Source organism: Corvus hawaiiensis, chromosome 6, assembly GCF_020740725.1.
Source record: "Corvus hawaiiensis isolate bCorHaw1 chromosome 6, bCorHaw1.pri.cur, whole genome shotgun sequence".
NCBI classification, from domain to species: domain Eukaryota; kingdom Metazoa; phylum Chordata; class Aves; order Passeriformes; family Corvidae; genus Corvus; species Corvus hawaiiensis.
The window spans coordinates 1,141,698-1,161,278 of record NC_063218.1 but is presented as its reverse complement, the minus strand read 5'-3'; the positions used below and the strand labels follow the sequence as shown (position 1 = coordinate 1,161,278).

General features: G+C 53.5%; 1 protein-coding gene across 1 annotated transcript; it reads left to right on the top strand.

Annotated features, from left to right (window-relative positions):
- The first annotated feature begins 4,590 nt into the window (after positions 1-4,590).
- MIS18BP1 (MIS18 binding protein 1) lies at positions 4,591-19,182 on the top strand. The gene is made up of 16 exons (XM_048308190.1): positions 4,591-6,227; positions 7,536-7,661; positions 7,917-8,428; positions 9,239-9,315; positions 9,930-10,060; positions 10,896-10,986; positions 11,197-11,360; positions 12,023-12,186; positions 12,654-12,759; positions 13,444-14,311; positions 15,152-15,321; positions 16,569-16,708; positions 17,210-17,358; positions 17,959-18,043; positions 18,596-18,638; positions 18,771-19,182. Exons 1-16 carry the CDS (start codon positions 4,820-4,822, stop codon positions 18,863-18,865), a joined length of 4,329 nt encoding a protein of 1,442 aa, XP_048164147.1. The 5' UTR covers positions 4,591-4,819; the 3' UTR covers positions 18,866-19,182.
- The last annotated feature ends 399 nt before the right edge of the window (positions 19,183-19,581 follow it).

The window sequence follows — 19,581 nt, the reverse complement described above, 5'->3', positions numbered from 1 at the left end:
TCATTTCTGATGGCAATAACTAAATATTTTCTGTTCAATCACTGTTAAATAAGATTATTAACTGACTATAACCTGAGCTTATCACAGACAATTTTCACAAAACTTCTTGTGAGCAGCCCCCAAAAGCTCCAGAATGTTTAATGGGACAGACCAGCCAGGCAACACGAGGCAGGCTGGCAGTGAAGGAGTTTGGGTGGCAGATTAATTACCAGGATGGTGATTGGATTTTAGAAAAACTAGACCTGCATGCCCCATAGAAACATCTTATAATTAACAACCAAACTGGAAATTCTCATTCTGAGGAGATACAGGGGAAGATGCTCATCAGGAGGACATGGAATTCCCATACACGCAAAGCTCCAAACCCCAAATGCAGGGACAAACTGGTCCAGAAGCAGCAGCAGTGCCAGGCTCAGTGCTTCCAGCTGGGACAGGCTGGGGGCTGGGATTGTTCTCCAGGGACAAGCAGGGAAGGAGTCTCCGGGAAAGGAGAGAATCAGTGGGGTAAAAGGCAGGGCCAGCACGAGAACCAGGGTTAGGAATTAGCCAGGACCACGTGTACACTGAAACAGGAAAGCAGAGGCCAAGCACTAGAGGGAATATCAAGGAATGCACTCCTGCAGCAATGGGAAAACAAGAGGTGAGTTAAAAATGAGCTCAGGTTATGAGAGCTGTGGGAGAGGACTGAAGGTGGCATTCAGGAGCCCTTGGGGGTACAGGATCCTAAGGAAAGCTGATGAGGGGAGCAGCTGGAATCTTGTAAAGCAAAACCATTGCAGGTAGGAGGGAAGGCACAGTTCTCTCACTGAGCTGACAGTCACCAGAACAACTCCCTAAGGGTTGGGGCTGGTTCCTTCTCAAATCAGAAATCATTCACAGAGTCCCAGAGCATCCTGAGCTGGGAGGGACCCACAGGGATCATCCCAGCCCCTGCCCAGACCCCCCAACAACCCCACCCTGGGCATCCCTGGCAGCGCTGCCCGAACGCTCCTGGAGCTCTGGCAGCCTCGGGGCCGTGCCCATTCCCTGGGGAGCCTGGGCAGTGCCCAGCACCCTCTGGGGGAAGAGCCTTTCCCTGAGATCCATCCCAAAAGTTCCCTGACACACCTCCAGCCGCTCCCTGGGAAAGTCATTTCTGCGCCCGACGTGGCAGCAAAATTCAGTCAAAATGCTCCTCAGGCGTGTGGGATCCATGAGCAGGAGAGCAGCAGCAGTGCCCTGTGTGAGCGATGAGCAGGCCCGGCTTTCCCGACCCAGGCTCAGCCGTGCCCCACGCCAGCCGCTGTCCCGCAGCCGAGCATCCCCGCGGGGCACGGGCAGTGCTGGATGCCCAGCGCCCGGGAGAGTGGCGCTGGCAGAGGCAGGGATGCGGGCAGGCAGCTCCTGCCACCTCGTGGGGACAGCGCTGCTCGCACATCGCACCTCGGCGCTTCTCCTTCCCTCTGGAATGCCGGGCAGCCCCGCCTGCCCCCGGGATGCCGAGGGAAGTGTTCCCTCGCAAGGGGAATCCCAGCCCGGGCACAGCTGCTCCTAGAGCGACTTTGTTGATTATTTTTCTGATATCCCCAAACCACAGCTGCCTTTTCCACTCCCTCCTTCCACCCCCCGAGCTGCTGGCTGAGAAATTAAATAAGACTAAACCAGAGTAGGAAATGAAGAAATAAGAACAAAACACCCCAAGCACAGGGTGGGGCGTTCTGTCAGCCCGAGATACGACGAAACCCAGCAGGAATTTGCAGCAGGAAAAGGTTTCCTTAGGTTTAATGAAGATTATTCTTTATTTCTGCCTTTAAAGTCACTAATAAACCATCCTGAACACACCTATATACAGATAAAATATGAAATATGAGTATTTTCTTCCAGATCCCAAAAAGCTGAATGGAGAAACATTTATTCTCATACCTCTATACTTAATAATTTATAGGATTGATTCATTAACAAGACCTGTTAAAGGAACCTCCCAAAAAAAGGGAAAAACCTTAAATATCTCCATGAAAAACCCACGGCAAAGCACCATCCCTCAGCCAAGCAGCAAGCAAGGGGTGTTTTGGGTTTTTTTCCTCAGTCTAACCCCACACCACAGATCTCACCGAGGTGTCTGGGCTGTACAATCTACACCAGACTTTTTGGGTTGCATTTCTGCAGCTGCTGCCAAAATAGCTGATACCACCCAAAGCAGGAAAGTTCAGCTGCAGGGATTGCATCTCCACTGGCAACTAAAGAGGCAGAGATCTGGAAGGGAGGCTTGGAAAACCCTTTACAATGAAATCGTGACCTGTGTCCCATGATTAATTCTTTTTTTTTTTTTTTTTTTCATTTAGATTTTAACTGGCATCAACCATCTTCCCAAAGAGAACCATCAGGACACCCAGTTTCAGGTCCTTTCTGGTAACTGCTGAGATCCACATGGATAAATCCCAGTAAAATCCCCTGGTCTCCTTTTCAGCCCACAGCATAAGCAGCTGATAAGGCTGAGAAGTCACTTGGAGGTGTGGCCCCGAGCTAAATTTGGATTTATTGTCTCCAGGTGCACCTGCTCTGCCCCAGAATCACCCCCAGCTGCTGGGCCAACCACACACTCAACAAAAATCTAATTAACTGCTTTATCCTCACCAGCTTTTCCTACTCAGTCTGGATTAGTCTTTCTTCTCTGAATAATGAAGCTGATCTCTTCCTCTGTGGAACAAAGGGACAGCAAACAAGCTTAAAAATGATTCAAGAAATGCTATTTATGAAAAAAAGAGTATTTCTGCTACAGGGGAAATGTAGATGGGATATTGGGAATTAGGAATTCCTGGCTGGGAGGGTGGGCAGGCCCTGGCACAGGGTGCCCAGAGCAGCTGTGGCTGCCCCTGGATCCCTGGCAGTGCCCAAGGCCAGGCTGGACATTGGGGCTGGGAGCAGCCTGGGACAGTGGGAGGTGTCCCTGCCATGGCAGGGCTGGCACTGGGTGGGATTTAAGGTCCTTTCCAACCCAAACCAGTCTGGGATTCCCTTTGGGAAGCTCCACTGGCATCTGGTAATACAAACAAGAGGGGACCTGCTCTGTCGCAGTAACAAATCTCAGGAACCTTAACAAAACTTGTATGAATTCCACAACTACCCAAATTACACACACAGATCTCACACACATTTATCCTAGAAAGAAGGAATTTTCCCAGTTGACTTTCTGTGTATCCTTTTGTGTTCCTGAAAAAAACCACAACAGTGGTTTCTGTAAGGAACTGGAGCAAAACGAACTTTCTTTGCTTCTGATGACTTAGGGAAAAGTTGAGCTGATAAGGAGTTAAGAAACTATGGGAGCACTAAGATACCACTAATTATAAGGAGTAAATTATGGACTGAACAGGGTTTTTTGTGCTTTTTAAGGACAAGTGAACCAAATGAAGCCATGCCATCTGTATCGAGTCAGTGGATCCGAAACCACAAGTGGACATTTAACTGATGTAACACCTAAACACAGCTGTTCCTTGTTATTCCTGTTTTAACTTTTCTACGTTCTCCTTCCCTCTTCCACCCACAGATCTGCCAGCCCCATTCCTTCCCTGGGACCAGCACAGGAGCCAAGGCCAGTGGCAGATGGCAGGAGAGGCAATCCAGAGATCCCCTCTCTTTTCTGAGCAGCTCCCCTGACACTCACCTGCCTCTGATCCTGACACTGCATCCCTGGGGGCTCCTCCTCCTCAATCCTCTGAAAGTCGGGGGAGCAGCAAGCACAGCTCCCTGTCTGCTCTATTAACTGGGCTGCTAATTACCACTTGCATTTCCAGTAATAAACCCAAAGGCTTTCATTATTTCAACAAGTTGCAAAGTAGCAAATGGGACCCCAAAATAACAACTTGGTTTTTTAACGCAGCTGCTTGTTATTAACAGGCACACGGTGAAGTAATTTCTTACTCAGAGCTGAGTTTCTAACCCTCCTGCTGGGACTAATTTAGGAATCAGACACACCTGATCCCACTGTGGCTGCTTGTTAGCAGGGAGAGCCGTACAGCTGGGTACACCTGTGATTTATCATGTATACTTTAGTTATTATTCAAGTAACTCCCCGTTTCCCACTTGAACGACAAACCCCTACTACAGAATCTTCCAGCCAGAACAGACCAGAGCCTGCCCAGGCCCATAGCCTGCCCAGGCCCATAGCCTGCCCAGGCCCATAGCCCTAATTAAATCCGCTTTTTATCACTTAATAGCGTGGATTAATCGCTGTTTTCACAGCCCTGCACACCCACTCGGGCCAGGACGCTGCTCAGCCGTGCCCGGCCCCTCGCACCTCTCGTTATTCACCTGCGGCGGCCCCTGCCCGTCCGGCCGCGCTCGGGGCTGAGGGCAGCCGGGCTGTGCCACCGCCCGGCCCCGCTCCGTCCCTCCCGCGATCCGACCTCCGCCTCCCATCCGCTTGCAGCTCCGGGAAAGCTCCACGAGGCGCACCGCGGGCTCTTTGTGAATTCCAGACATCCCCGCGAAGCCCCTCCTCGCCTCAGGCCGGCTCCGCGCCGGCCCCGCCCCGCCCCGGCCCCGCCTCAGCGCCAACGGCCGCGGAGCCCGCCCACGGGCGGACCGAACCACCGCGGCGAAGAGACTGGAGGGGAGCTCGGGCGTAGCTGCGGCATGCTGCCGCCTGTCTCAATGCCGTCCCGCCACGGCTTTATTTCCCTACACCCCCCGCACCGTCGAGTGATGGTCGCGGCCTGAAGCTGCGCTCTCTTCCGCCAATCGGCGGGCGCGGCGGCTGCGCTCGAATCTGCGCGCGGAGCGCCGTGAGGGGAGCGGGGCCGGCCCGGGAGCGCCGCCGGAGCAGCGGGACCGATCCGCAGCCATGAGGGGACCGGGACCCACCCAGGACTGTCGCGGGGGAGCCTACGACATCATCACGACCCCCAGCCGCCTCCCCCCCTGGGGAGGGCCGCCGCTCCGCTCGGTGTCCCTCAGCAGCATACCCGCGGGGACTCTCACCCCGCTGAAGCAGCTCCTGTGGGGTCAGGGCAGCGTCGTAGCCGGGGACAGCCACGCGTCGGGCCCGCAGCTCGCGGGGCCGGAGCGCCGGGCTGGCCCCGACGCCCGGCCTGGGCCTGGCCTCGACACCCGGCCCGGCACCGTCGGTGAGCAGTGGCCAAAGCAGCGGGATGGCCCCGGCACCCGGCCCAGCACCGTCGGTAAGCAGTGGCCGAACCAGCGGGATGGCCACGGCACCCGGCCCAGCACCGTCGCTGAGCAGTGGCCGAACCACCAGAATGGCTCCGACCCCCGGCCCGGGCCTGTCCCCGACACTCGGCCCGGAACTGTCGGTGATCAGTGGCCGAACCAGCGGGATGGCCCCGGCACCCGGCCCGGCACCGTCGCTGAGCAGTGGCCAAAGCAGCGGGATGGCCCCGACACCCGGCCCGGAACTGTCGGTGATCAGTGGCCGAACCAGCGGGATGGCCCCGGCACCCGGCCCGGCACCGTCGGTGAGCAGTGGCCAAAGCAGCGGGATGGCCCCGGCACCCGGCCCAGCACCGTCGGTAAGCAGTGGCCGAACCAGCGGGATGGCCACGGCACCCGGCCCAGCACCGTCGCTGAGCAGTGGCCGAACCACCAGAATGGCTCCGACCCCCGGCCCGGGCCTGTCCCCGACACTCGGCCCGGAACTGTCGGTGATCAGTGGCCGAACCAGCGGGATGGCCCCGGCACTCGGCCCGGCACCGTCGCTGAGCAGTGGCCAAAGCAGCGGGATGGCCCCGGCACCCGGCCCGGCCCCGTCGCTGAGCAGTGGCCGAACCAGCGGGATGGCCCCGGCACCCGGCCCGGCCCCGTCGCCGAGCGGCGGCCGAACCACCAGAATGGCTCCGACACCCGGCCCGGGCCTGTCCCCGACACTCGGCCCAGAACCGTCGGTGATCAGTGGCCGAACCAGCGGGATGGCTCCGACACCCGGCCCGGGCCTGTCCCTGATAGCCGGCCCGGTACCGTCGCTGAGCAGTGGCCGAACCACCAGAATGGCTCCGACCCCCGGGCTGGGCCTGTCCCCGACACCCGGCCCGGCCCCGTCGCCGAGCGGCGGCCCAAGCGCCCCGCTCCGGAGCCGCCCGGGCAGGAGTCGCCGGCCAAGATCTTCCAGCGGATGAAGGCGCGGGCGGAGCAGCAGCGCAGGGCCGCCACCGACCTGATCCTGAGCCCCGGGGCCGGGCAGCGCTGGCCCGGCACGGCCCAGGCGGCGGCGGGGAGCAGCGCCCAGCCGGGACGAGGTGAGTTCCACGGGTCCTCAGTGACTCCAAGAGAATGGTTTGTTTGCCTTCAGAATACCTGGAATAAAAAGCACAGAGCTGTAAATCTGAGTTTAGTTCATGGAACTCTCAGGTATCATTTGCTGCAGTAGGTGACATCCCTGATTTTCACATTCCCTTAAACTTTTTAATCCTTTGCTTATACCAGGCTATAATCCCAAATGACAGGAATTATTAACAGTTCCTTTTCCCCAGCTGTTCTGATTATTTGGAACACACTGGAGTCACCTGTTGATAGTAAGGAGCTCTTAATGCTATTGCCAATTGCCCTTAATCCTTCCTCCTTGGAAAGCCCATGGAGAGCACAAAGCTCCCTGACACCAACACCCACCAGTCCAGAGCCTGGTCACCCTTGGGAAGCAATGATTGTTCCACAGCTTCCCTGGGAGAGCCGTCTCAGGTGTGATCATTTTCCCTCTGTGTCCTACTCATGGCTCTTTCAGGATCTGGAAAAGCAGCCAGAGAGAGCACTTTGGTGGGTGTAAAAAGTACTGGCACCAGCACTGGTTGCCTCCAGATGGCTGGGATTAAAAAAAATGTCGGATAGTAAAGTTTTTTAGTGCTGAAATGTCTGTAGCATTGCTGATGTCTCTTCCCTGCTCTATATTGTAGACGATTCCCTCCCTTTGGTTTTTCTCCCTCTCTGCCTCAGTCTGGTTCTAATTGTTCCCTCTGTTGTATTCATGACTGGGCTTGACCCATGCAACATCTTCAAAACCACTTTGTAATTAAAACATCTAAACAAATTACTGTAACTATTCCATACAGCCTGTGCAGAGAAGGTTCATGGAAAACTTGTTTGGGGTTTGAAATCCCACCGGGGCATTTTTCTGAGCACTCCCTGATGGCTTTTCCAGGACACCTTTAATGTTTTTATCTGTGATGTGGTGAGATCCAGCGCACTCTCAGCAGGTTTGCAACTGACACAGAGCTGGACGTGACCCTTTTCTACAGTGAGGGTGGGCAGGCCCTGGCACAGGGTGCCCAGAGCAGCTGGGGCTGCCCCTGGATCCCTGGCAGTGCCCAAGGCCAGGCTGGACAGAGCTTGGAGCAGCCTGGGACAGTGGGAGGTGTCCCTGCCATGGCAGGGCTGGCACTGGGATGGGATTTAAGGTCCCTTCCAACACCCAAACCTTTCTGGGATTCTGTGGGGTTTTTTTAATAAAAAGCATATTAAAAAATCATTTCCCCCCTCCCCCCCCCATGAAAATGTTTTTCTTCCCCAAACTGAAGGAGGGCTTTGGGGGTTTTTGTCTGGTTATTTTCCAGAGTCAGCTTGGCCTCAGGTTCCTGGGATCGAACCCCTGGCAGTGCTCCCTGCAGAGCCTCCCGTGCTGGAAACCCCCCAGAAGTTCTTCCTGCGGGTGAAGTGGCAACTGCAGCAGCAGCACAAAGGTATTGGGGTTGCTCTGGAGAACACAGACTCCCTGCAGTCAGAGAACCATGAATCCCTGAGCTTGGGAAAGCCCTCTGAGACCATCAAGCCCAACTGGTCCCCCAGCATGGCCAAGGCCACCACTGACTCCTGTCCCCAAGTGCCACATCCACATGGCTTTAAATCCCTCTTGGCATGGAACAGGCAGCCTGTTCCTATGCTTAAATATCACTAATTTCTTTGTTATTCCTTTTTCTTTTTCTTTAAATGGGCAGCTACACCACCTTCAACCCCAACCCAGCAGAATATTCTTCCCTCCATAACTACAGAGCAGCCTTTAGTCAAACATGCTGGTGCTGAGCAGCCAGGGAATGAGCCTGCAGAGGATGTGGACTCCGATAAGGATGATGTGGATGTTTTCCTCGTGGAATCTATAGAAGTAGATGCTGATGGAGAAATGTCTCAGAATACAGTGACCAGTCCTGTGCAAGTAAACTCCACCCCGTGGGAAAATGGGGATCAGGTAAAAGGAAGGTGTGGAAATGGAGAAGCAAAATGTACAGAGCTTCATGAAGACAGAAGAGAGTTGCAGCCCAGTAAAAAACCAGCAGCTCCAGCAGTGGAAGAGGCACCAGTGACTAATCCTGAAAAGCCCTCTCAGTACTTCTGTAGCATCATGCTTTCCTCTCCAGTCCACATTCCAAGGAGGCAGAACCTGACAAAAGACCCCAAGGTCCCTTTGGATAAACCTCCTTCTGATCAACCTGCTGGCAAAGCACACAAAGAGGTGGGAGAAATTAATCCTTTAGGGAAAATGATAAATTCCTCTGGGCTGCATGTAGCTCAGAGTTATTCCTGTTCTTGTCAAAAGCAACGAACACTCAGAAGAGAATAAACTGTTACTTCATTAGATTTTACCAGTAAATTCTCCCATCCAAAGGGTTTCTTTTTTTCCATACTCCTAGATGATGACAAATGTTCAGGGTTTGGGCTTTTTTGTGTAAAAGAAGCACTTTTGTTTTAGTGTGCACAAGCCATGGTTGGGCTTCAGGGGTTCCATGTGTTGGTGTGATCATGAGCACTGCCTGCTCAAATCCAGGGAGGAGACACCTTTCCCAGCTGGGCATGAATCCATCCAGGAGTGTGCTCTGCTGATGGGGAAGGGAAAGGCTTGGCTCTCCTATGGAACATCCAGACTCCTGTTCCATTAAACTGGACCAGAATCTCTTCCTGGGAGAGCAGTGTGCAGCTTGCAGTATTCCTCCCTTTCTGAGTGAATCCTGGGAAAGCAGTGCTGCGTCCCTGGGGTTCCCTAGGAACCTGCCCAAGGTTTCCCTTGTTCCCTGGAGAAATCTGGGATTGGAGGTGACTTGTTCTGTTGTCCCTCACTGTGACCAAGAGTGTTTGATGTGTTTCCTTTATTAAAACAAGTTACCTTCAGGACTGAGCCAAGGATCAGATATCCTCTAATATTCCAGATTTGTAGCTCAGAAGATGCTGAGAGAGATGATTTTGTTGTTGGATCTGATCAATGAGGAGGTGCTGGCTAATAAATGCTTCTAAATGATTTCTTTTCTTTTTTTCTTTTCTGGAGCAGAAGAACATCTGCCTGAGCAGCTGGAGGATTAAGGTGCTGACTGGAAACACGGCAATCTGTGTGGAAGGGAAAAGGAAGTAAGAACCAGTTTATTATTTAAATGCAAAGTAACCCATTGACACCAAACACCAGGTGATGGTGCAGAGCTTAAACTGCTTTATCAAGGAAGAGACAATTCCTTTGTGTGGGCAAGAGGGACAGAGCCAGCATCCAGGGAGCTCCTGGTGAAATCATTTCAGAGTCCTGTCCTGAGATAATCAGAAAACTTCAGAGGAATAAATCAAATATCAAATAGCTCTGGACAGTTTGGGTTGGGAGGGACCTTAAATCCCACCCAGTGCCACCCCGGCCGTGGCAGGGACACCTCCCAGTGTCCCAGGCTGCTCCCAGCCCCATCCGAGCTGCACAGCAGGCTGGGCTGCAGTGATGAGCTGGCTTCAGTGCAGCTGATGTCCCATGAGTGACAACTGCAGCAGTGATACGTTCAGTTTGTCCCCTGCCCCAGTGTCAGGTGAGGCAGAGCTGGGTCAGTTCCAGGCTAAGAGAGGAAAACCGAGCACAGAGCACATCCTGCCAGCACCTGTATCCCTCAGAAAACATGGATCACACCACTCCCTCGTGGAGTGTCAGCATTCCAGACTGGAATCCCTTCTGGAAGTGATGTCTGTGGTTGCTGTTGTGTCTTTGCCAGGGACATGAAGCAGCTGCTCTGGCACAGCAGTGCCATCACAGAGCGCGTCACACACAACCAGGTGAAAACCTCCTCGGGCGGTGTCTACCTGCTGCAGGGCAAAATAGACTCAGCTGCCATGAGGAAGGAAGGTGAGCTGCTGCTTCTGAATGCCTGACAAATTACAAACTGCTTCAGCTTGCTTTGGATCATGTGGGATTTGTAAGGAAATGGGGTTTGCATGCAGATGTAAATACAGGCTTTATTCTCCTTGCTCCGTGTGCTCCTCTGGCACGTTCGCTGGGAATGTGCTTGCCAGTGCTCACAGGCAGCTCTGAGGACACAAAGATATTCTGTGGCATAGGTGGAATAAATACTTGGAACCATGGAATATCCTGAGCTGGAAGGGACCCACAGGGATCACCCAGCCCAGCCCCTGGCCCTGCACAGACCCCCCAACAACCCCAGCCTGGGCATCCCTGGCAGCGCTGTCCACCAGCCTGAGCCCCCACCCCCTTCCAGCTCCAGCCATTCCCTCAGCTTTACTTCCCCTGACACAGGTGTGCCCCGGGTGTGTTACAGTTTTTTACCCAACACACCTTCACTGTTGGCTCCTTCAGGCCCAAAGATGTGTCTGTGCCTTCAGTGTTTCCTTCTCACTTGCAGCACTGGGATCCCTGCTGATAAATACCTGATCTGGCTGCTCTCCGACTTGAAGATTTTATTAGTTCTTTTGCTAAGAACTTATGCTTGTTTTTATTTTAATATTCTGAGAAGGAAAAGCGGCAGCATAAGGCTTGTGAGCAGAGTGGCTCAAGTGCTGCAGAGGTTTCCTGAGCCTAAGAGTGACTGGGCTGTGCTGGATGGAATTGCCTGGGTCAGTTCCTCTGATGTTTGGATTTAAGAGGCTCTGGTGGGGTTCTTTTGTCCCCTGAGTGAGTGACAGCCCTGCTGAGCTGCTGTTAATGCCACCTGTGCTCCCCTCAGGGTTCCCCTACCGCTTCATCAAGCAATTCACGTTCGGTTTCTCCAGAAGGTGGAAGGAGTACGTGGAGGAGTTTCTTGAGGAAAGGAGGAGGTAACTTCTTTGGAGATTCTCTTTCATTGCAGTGTTCTAAGTGTTCATTGAGACTTTGCTTTCCAAGGCTGTTACACCAGAGGAGTGTGAAATGTTTTAGATGTGGCCATGAAGCCACCGGGCTCCTGCCCACCAGGGCTTCACATGCACACTGTTTGTTAGCGAACAGCTTCCTCAGATGGTTATTATTTCTTGTCTCAAAACCATCAGGAAGGAACGAAATCAAGGCAGTGGTGTGGAAGAAAATGAAGAGAATGACTCAGTGGGGGGAGCTGATGTGTTGGAAACCACAGAGGGCTCAGTGAACGATGCAAAGAAACCTGCAGTGAGGAACTCCACCTATGAAGTATCGCCAGGGGATCATGAGAACATCTGTGAGTATTTAACAATCCCTTCCTTTGGAAAACACACCTGGGGGTGGCTGGAATGGGTTAGGGAAAGGTTCATGATGTTGGTTGTGTTTCCAGGAAATGGCTGTAAAGCCACAGCCTCTTGAGCCCCTGGTTTGGCTCAGCCTTGGAGCACAGTCCCTGCCTTGCCATGGGCACTGACAGCTTTGGGGTTTAACTCTGCCTTTTTCTGGGATCTTTGTCCAATGGGCCTTTCCCAAACCCCACTGTGCTGTTTGTTACCGTTGTAATCAGATTTCCTTGCTCACACTATAAAAGCTTTTATGTTTTTCTCTCATTAATCCCATTTATTTTTCACTCTCATTTGTCTCAGTGAGCAGCTGGTCCATGTGACAACTTTTCTTTATCATTCTCCCTCCTCAAATGACTTTCACAGTACTTATAACCTTCTGAACAAAGTAAAAGTTCCCCACAGTAAATCTTATAATTTGTGAAGATTCTTGCTTCAGTCCTGTTATTTCTGTCACAATGCTTTGAAAAGAACAACTTTGGGTACATTTTACATTTCCCTTGTAGTCCAGTTTAAACACAACATCGTCCCTCTGCTTGTGAAATCTGCCAAACTGAATTTTCCATGCAACATTTGGGACAAAACTCTTCTTTGTTTGGGTTTTTTCCCCTTGCAGTCATAACACCAAAGCGCAGCTCCAGGAATGACTCGAGCAGGGTCTACACTCGCAGCGGGCGCCTCATCAAACCCCCCCTGAACTTCTGGTGTGGGCAGAGGGAGTTTGTGGATCAGAACCTGAACGTCACCATAGAAAATGGGGGAGTGGATTATCTGAGCCTGGTAAGATCCTCTGCACGGGGGTTCTCGAGTGTGGCTTAAATAGAGTTACTGAGCTCAGCCACGGGGGAACAGAACGGGTGCAGCTCTTAGAGGTACCTGGAGAGGAAGGAAGTCTTGGAAATGTGATCAAAATATTGGAAAAACACACCAAAAAGTAGTCTCATGTCCATGTTGTCATATACTCATGGTTTGTAAATTTGACATAATGGGGAATTGTTTCTGGGGAAAAAAATTTGGGGTTTTTTTGAAAGATGATTGTATCAGACAGGAATTTGGTGAGGTCCCACCTGAAATGCTGGGGTCAGTTCTGGGCCTTTGACTGCAAGAGAGACACTGAGGGGCTGGAGCATGCCCAGGGAAGGGAACAGAGCTGGGGAAGGGGCTGGAGCACCAGGAGCAGCTGGGCGGCCTCAGCCTGGAGAAAAGGAGATTAAATTAGTTTTAGAGTCAATTGTTTTATTTTGAAGATGTTTAGTAGTGAAAAACCCAAAAGAAAGGCCAGTTCCATCTCCAAGGATAAACCAAAGGAAGACATGAAGACAACAGAGGAAATGCCAAAAAGCCAAAGTAAAGGTAAAAACTAATTTGTTTTTTTCTATTTTCAAGTTATTGATGGAACCAGTGGGATTGTGAGCTGGGTGCTGGAACAGTAGGGTGGGGTCTGTTAATGCAAAGAAATTACTGAAATATTTTAATGATCAACTGCTTTTTCTCTGAAGAATCATCAGAGCAGCATTCATGTGGAGTTTCACAGCTCCAAACAAGAACTGTGCTTGTAAATCACTTCGTTAATTACATAATGGGAACGCACAGATCTCATTCTGGAAACTGAAATGAAGGGACTGGGATTTTTTGGAGTTCACCAGTCCAGTGAGCTGGGGCCCTGGCTTTGCTTTTTAACTTGGATGAAAGAAATGAAATGTCAACCCTAAAAAAAAAAAATCTATTAACAGAGTTTTTAATAAAAATTTGGTTTTAGTAGGATTTGAGCAGTGATAGAAGCCTGAAAAGAATGCGCAATATAAAGCAGAAGTTTCTCTCTTAAAGCAGCTGCAATGTTTCCTGCAGAAAAGCTCTCTGGAGCACGAGCAGAGCTTTGGGGATGTGCCTGCTCAGTCAGTAGAGTTACGGAGAGCCCTTGAGAGCAGCTCTGAGTTTGTAGTTGTGGCAGGTAAAGCTCTGGCAGGGGGTTGCAGATCCCTGTGCTGCACACACAGCCAGGACCCACCCTGCACCCCCTGACACCGTCTCTTGCAGGGAAGAGCAGGGAGAGAGGAGCCACTGCCGCACGAGACTCCTCATCTGCCGGCAGCAGGAGGGGCCGGCGCTTCCTTTCGGACGAGGATGAAAGTGATCCTGGAATCAGGGGCGCAAAAACGAGATCCCAGCTCCCTGCCAGGGGGACTTCCTTAAACACCAAAGTGCTGAACAAACACAGCAGCAGAACCCCAGGGACAGCAAAGGAGAGAGCAGCAGGCTCTGGAGGACTGAGCATGTACGAGCAGGGCTACAGGAACTCCCTGAGGTCAGCCAAGCGGCCTCTCCCGGGAAAAGAGAGGGTTCTCCTCACCCAGGAGCCCTCAGACAAGGATGAGGGGGAGCAGTCCAGTGAGGAGACCCCACTGCTGATCAAGAGGAAAAAGAAATCTATATTAAAACCAGAGTCTCAAAACTGGAAGCCTTGCTCTGGCTCTAAAAGTTGCCAGGGTGATGCAAACAAGTCCTGTGGCCAAAGGGCAGGAAAGCCCTCCCGGGATGTGCTGCTGAGGCTGAGCGGGCCCGAGTCCAGTGACGAGTCTGAGCTCCCTCCTGCAGGGAAAACATCTTCTGCTGAGTCCAGTCCCCGTCTGCCTGCTCAGGCCACGAGGGCACACAGCAGAACCAACCCTCGCAGGTGCTGGCTCGATTCCGACACCGAGCCCAAGGCTGGGAAAGAGGAATTTCACAGGAAGGACAGGAATGCCAGAGTATCCCGGATAAAAACAAGCGATGGAGGCTCCAGCGGTGCCAAGGCTTCAGCAGAGAAACTGAGAGAGCGTGAGAGGGCAAAGGGAAAGGAAGCTCTGGAACTTTTTCCAAGGGCAGCTGATGGTTGGTCTGAGAAGGAATTACAGAAGCTTCACAGGTAAGGGCTCCTTCTGTGTTCAGAGGGAAAAGTTTCCCTCAGGCATCGGGAGGGGTTGGATGATCTGGATTGGGGTTTTCAGATTCATGATTTGCCATGTTTCCTTTATGTTTTAATTAGAAATATTCCCTATTTAATTCGCTGGTTTTATTCCCTAATAATAATTAGAATTATTATTCCCTATTAATTTTCTTCACAAATGAAACATCAGCATACCATAGTAAAGGCCACAGCTGAGGGGGGAGCAGGTTCCCTCCTGAGATTGCAATCACTTGTTAAACATGTTGAGTTTCTGTGAGCAGGTTTGGTAAGGGGAGATTAACTGCAAGGATGTTTAATTAATCCATCGTCTAATTACTTAAACCACTGGGCAGTATTTAATAGAGGCTTTGAGTGTAAAATGGCCATGTTTGGGTTTAGCTCTTTTAGACCAGCGGGAGCTCAGGCCTGAGGGGACCTGCTGCAAGTGAGGAGGAGATTTGTCTTGTGACACATCTGTCAGCTTGAGGTGCTTGCATAAATTTGCCTGTTCTGAAGTGTCAGGAGAAGACACCACAGGATCCCAGAATGGTTTGGGTTGGAAGGGACCTTAAATCCCACCCAGTGCCACCCCTGCCCTGGACAGGGACACCTCCCACTGTCCCAGGCTGCTCCCAGCCCCAATGTCCAGCCTGGCCTTGGGCACTGCCAGGGATCCAGGGGCAGCCCCAGCTCTGAGCAACAAGAGGCCAGAGATAACAGAGCCTCACTCCACTGCCCAGAGTCCTTCCCAGGCGGGTTCCGGGGGCTGTGCCCACAGGTGCCCTGCCTGGTGACGCTGTGCCCGTGCTGTCCTGGCAGGGCCATTGTATCGTTCCCGAAGCACAGGAGCGGCTTTTGGCAGGAGGTGGCCATGGCTGTGGGGTCCCGCTCGGCTGAGGAATGCCAGGGGAAGTACCTGGAGGAGCAGCAGGGGAAAGGCTCCAAACAGCAGCCCAGGAAAGCCACATCAGGAAAATCTGAGCAGAAAGGTACCAGCATCCTGGTTCTGGGTGTTTTGTGGTTGGTAAATAATTTGAATTCAGACATGGAGGGGCTGGAGCGTGTCCAGGGCAGGGAACGGAGCTGGGAATGGGCTGGAGAGTTCCTGAGGGAGCTGGGAAGGGGCTCAGGCTGGAGCAAAGGGGGCTCAGGGGGGACCTTGTGGCTCTGCACAAGTCCCTGACAGGAGGGGGCAGCCGGGGGGGTCGGGCTCTGCTGGCAGGGAACAGGGACAGGAGGAGAGGGAACGGCCTCAGGCTGGGCCAGGGCAGGCTCAGGGTGGACAGCAGCAGGAATTTCCCCATGGAAAGGGTGCTCAGGCCTTGGCAGGGGCTGCCCAGGGAGCTTTGGAGTGCCCATCCCCAGAGGGATTTCAGAGCCCTGTGGATGTGGCACTTGGGGACAGGGGTCAGTGGTGTTCTGGGCAGTGCTGGGGAATGGTTGGACTCGATGGTCTGGGAGGGCTTTTCCAACCTCACCAATTCTGGTTCCAGGAGATAAATCCACAAGGGCCCATCAGGGTGTGATAGTGAGCCAGGTCACCTTCTGGTGTGTGGGTTGGAGGGTGCCATCAATGGCTGAGGTGACAAGAAGAGGAAGGTTCTTTGTAGAGTTTTCATGTTGTTGGCATGAGGGGAAGACTTCCACTGGCTTTACCCCCTCAGGGCAAAGAGCTCTTGACATCTCAGAGCCCAGCAGGTCATGAGCTCCTTGCAGAGCTCCTTCCAGATGGGGTTTGGATTCTTGGATGGTCAAGGGCAGCGTGGAGTCAGCACAGCCAGTCCCATTCCCTGGTGTTTGCCATCCCCGCGCTGCAGCTTCGCTGGGGGCTGGATTGGATTGAGGTTTGCCGAGGACACAAGTTGAGCTGGGTTTTCCCTGGCTCTGGGACGGATAAAGTGTTTGAGCAGCAGATTCTTGGAGCCTTGATGCCTCCTGACACAGGGACACACCTTGGGTTTGCTCTCTGCAAGGCAGATGTGAGCACAGTTCTGTCACAGTCACAACGAACCTGAGGTGTGACCCTGCGGGGGCTGTGTGGGGCTCTGCAGTGACCCCCCCCAAAGATGGAGTGGGGAATTCCTTTGGAAAGCAAAAACTGTGAGAACTCAAAAGGATCCTAAAGAAGCTGTAAGAGATTTCCCCGGAGGACTGACTGGGCTTTAGCACTGGCTGCAGGCAGTGAATTTTAACCCCGTAGCTGCTGTCTCAGGCAATTCCTGTTTGGATCCTACAGATAAGAAGGAGGCAGTGATCACTGCCAAGGTGGGCACCCTCAAACGGAAGCAGCAGATGAGGGAGTTCTTGGAGCAGCTGCCCAAGGACAACCACGATGACGTCTTCACCACAACACCCTTCCAGAGCAGGAGGGTCCAGGTAAACCTGGGACAATAAACCTGCGGGAGTGCTCTCCTGCTGGGTGTGCCAGGGCTGCTCCAGTTCCACCAATAAAATTCTGTGGATCTGTGGGAAGAGGCTTCTGTCCTTCATGTGCTGTAGCAGCTCTTGGCTTGTGCCAGTGAAAGGTTGGGCAGGGTGGGAGGAGCCTCTGCCGTGGTGACAGCACTCCCTAAGTAATCATCCTTCTGAGCAGTCCTGGGCAGCCTGGAGCTTGGGATTGTAACCAGAAATGAATTTTTGGGTGTGTGGCAGCACCAAAACCCCTCAGCCAAGTGCTGGGCAGGGTCTGGAGGAGCGCTCAGAGCGAGGTGGAGCCACGTGGGCCTGTCCAGTTCTGGGCACAGGGCTGGCGCTGTGCCTCTGCACGGACAGGGGGAGGCAGATCCAGGGCAGGGAGGAATGGAGGGACTGCTCAGAGAGGGGGAGCAAGAGGCACCCCGGGCTCAGGTGACTGATGGCTCTGAGGTGGCTCTGCAGCTGCCAGCGCTCCAAGGGAGCTGGGATGAGGATGCCGAGGATTTCAGCCTTCCAGAGTTCCCGCTCACCCCCGCCTCAGGCCTCTTTCCCCCCGTGAAAACCCCGCAGTGTGACCACATCAGCCCGGGAATGCTGGTCCCCATCAACAGGTAGGAGTTCCTCCAGCCCTCTGCCAGCCTTGGCATTGCCCCAAGATCCCTTTGTGTCTCTGAGAATGGTGGCTCTGTGGCTCTTGGAGCTGGGACAGCAGCTCGCTTCCAGCCTCTCCTGCAGCCGTGGTTTGGTTGGGGAAAGCTCTTCCCACACCCACCGTGTGCTGCTGGAGCTGCTCAGCTCCGTGTGGGCAGCGCAGCCAACGCCAGCAGCTCCTGCTCCCGGCCCTGGGAACGGCCCTGCCTTGGCCTTCAGCCCCAGCAGAGCCTTCAGTCCTGCCCTGTTCACCCAGGGCTTCAGGCTCTGCTCAGATAACTGGAACCCTCTGGCACCCTGGCGCTGGTGGGGTTGTGCCTGCTGGGCAGGACTGGCCCTGGGCAGGGGCTGAGGCTCTGTGCCATCCCTGCAGTGGCAGCTGGAGCCCATGGCCCAGCCCCGCTCCCCGTGCAGCTGCTGTGTTTAATTGCCCAACACCCCTTCCTCCTGGCCCTGCTCATTCCCTGTGGGAGCTGGAGCTGTGTGGGGTCCGTGGCTGCATCCAGAGGGTCCCATGGCAGCATTCCAGCCCCGCTGACTGGTGCTCCGTTGTATCCCAGGAATGCCTACGACCGGCACGTGTTCCGCATGCAGAAGAACACGCAGGGCAGCAGAGGCACCTGGGACAAGGTCAAGAAGAAGTCGGTAATGCTGCTCTCCTTGGATGCTGCCCACTTGCACCTGAGCCAGGCACAGCTTGGCCAGAGGAGACAGAATCCCGGGATCAGAGCCCCTGTGTGCCTGGGATGGAAAACAGGAACCCTCCCTGGGCTTGGTATCTGCTGCCATGGAGAGAAGTTCCTTCATTGGAAGGGGGAGCTCTTTAATGTCAGGATTTGTAATTCCATGACCTTTAGGTTCCCGTTAAAGTCTTCTGAATGGTGGGAAAAGGAACAGTAATCACAGAGCCATAGAATATCCTGAGGTCCCCATAGGGCCCACAAGGATCATCCAGTCCAACTCCCAATAAGGACCATAACAACGGTGACCTTGTGTCCCAGTCCCTGAAATTAGGTATCCATTCCTCCACGCTCCCAGGCTCTGTGGTTCCTCTGGCTTTGCCATAAAACCCTGTGATCCTGGGAGCAGAAATACAGCTTGTGCCTGTGCTCAGGGAAAGCAGTTGTGGAAATTCTGGGAAATGGGGACCCTGACCCGGTGCTGGCCCTGGCTGAGCCTCTCTCCTCCCTCCCTCAGGCTGGAGCTGCGTTCGGGACGCCGGCTTCCCGCAGAATAAAGAGTGAGTATTCCCAGCTCCTTCCCTTCCCTCACCATCGCCACCAGCTGTGTCCCATCAGCCCTTTGCTCTCTGAACCTTCTCTGCCCCTTTTTCCCACTGGGGCCTCCCTGCTAATCCCTGTTTTTATTGCAGGAGTGATCCCAGCCCCGGTGCTGGGGAAGCTCTTCACAGCTGAGACTCCAGACTCGTCCAACGAGGAGCAGGAGGATTCCTACTTTTCCATGTGATGGACTTTGTGGCTGTGTTGTTCAGCACTTACTTGCCCCTCGGGGAGGGAATGCTGGAATGATGAGCTCAGTTCCGGAAAGCCGCCCCACGCTGGTTTTATGTGTTTTAACCCCGTTCCCCCCTGCCAGCAGTGCTTGGCTGTCCCACGTGTCAGAGTGGCACCTCCTTGTCCAGGCACCTCTCCTCCGTGTCCTGTTCCTCCTGGGAAGGAGAAATGTGCATGGACACCAATCACTGCCAAGTTTTCATTCATTTTAAGCTAAAATCTCTTTTGGGACGTGGCTGTAAAATAAATTCAGGTGCGGTCTGGAAGGAACTGCAACTGCTTTTTAATTTGTTCTAGGGAGAACTTGGATTTTTACATTTCTTTAATGTAATAAACAACGATGAGCTTTTTTTACTCACAGATTACTCAGAGTTGTTGTGGGGCAGCAGAATCCAGGAGCTGTCCAGCTTGGAATGGGGCCTGCAAGGCTTCATCCTCTTGGTTTGGAATCATGGAATGGTTTGGATGGGAAAGGACCTTAAATCCCACCCAGTGCCACCCCTGCCCTGGACAGGGACACCTCCCACTGTCCCAGGCTGCTCCCAGCCCCAATGTCCAGCCTGGCCTTGGGCACTGCCAGGGATCCAGGGGCAGCCCCAGCTGCTCTGGCAATTCCAGCCCAGCCCCTGCCCACCCTCCCAGCCAGCAATTCCCAATTCCCAATCTCCC

Bases quoted from the DNA above. Each gene is read 5' to 3' on its own strand.
- MIS18BP1 (XM_048308190.1), top strand. From the start codon at position 4,820: ATGAGGGGACCGGGACCCACCCAGGACTGTCGCGGGGGAGCCTACGAC. The intron at 9,316-9,929 runs GTAAGAACCAGT...TGTCTTTGCCAG, and splicing joins TGTGTGGAAGGGAAAAGGAA to GGACATGAAGCAGCTGCTCT. The intron at 12,760-13,443 runs GTAAAAACTAAT...CGTCTCTTGCAG, and splicing joins GCCAAAAAGCCAAAGTAAAG to GGAAGAGCAGGGAGAGAGGA.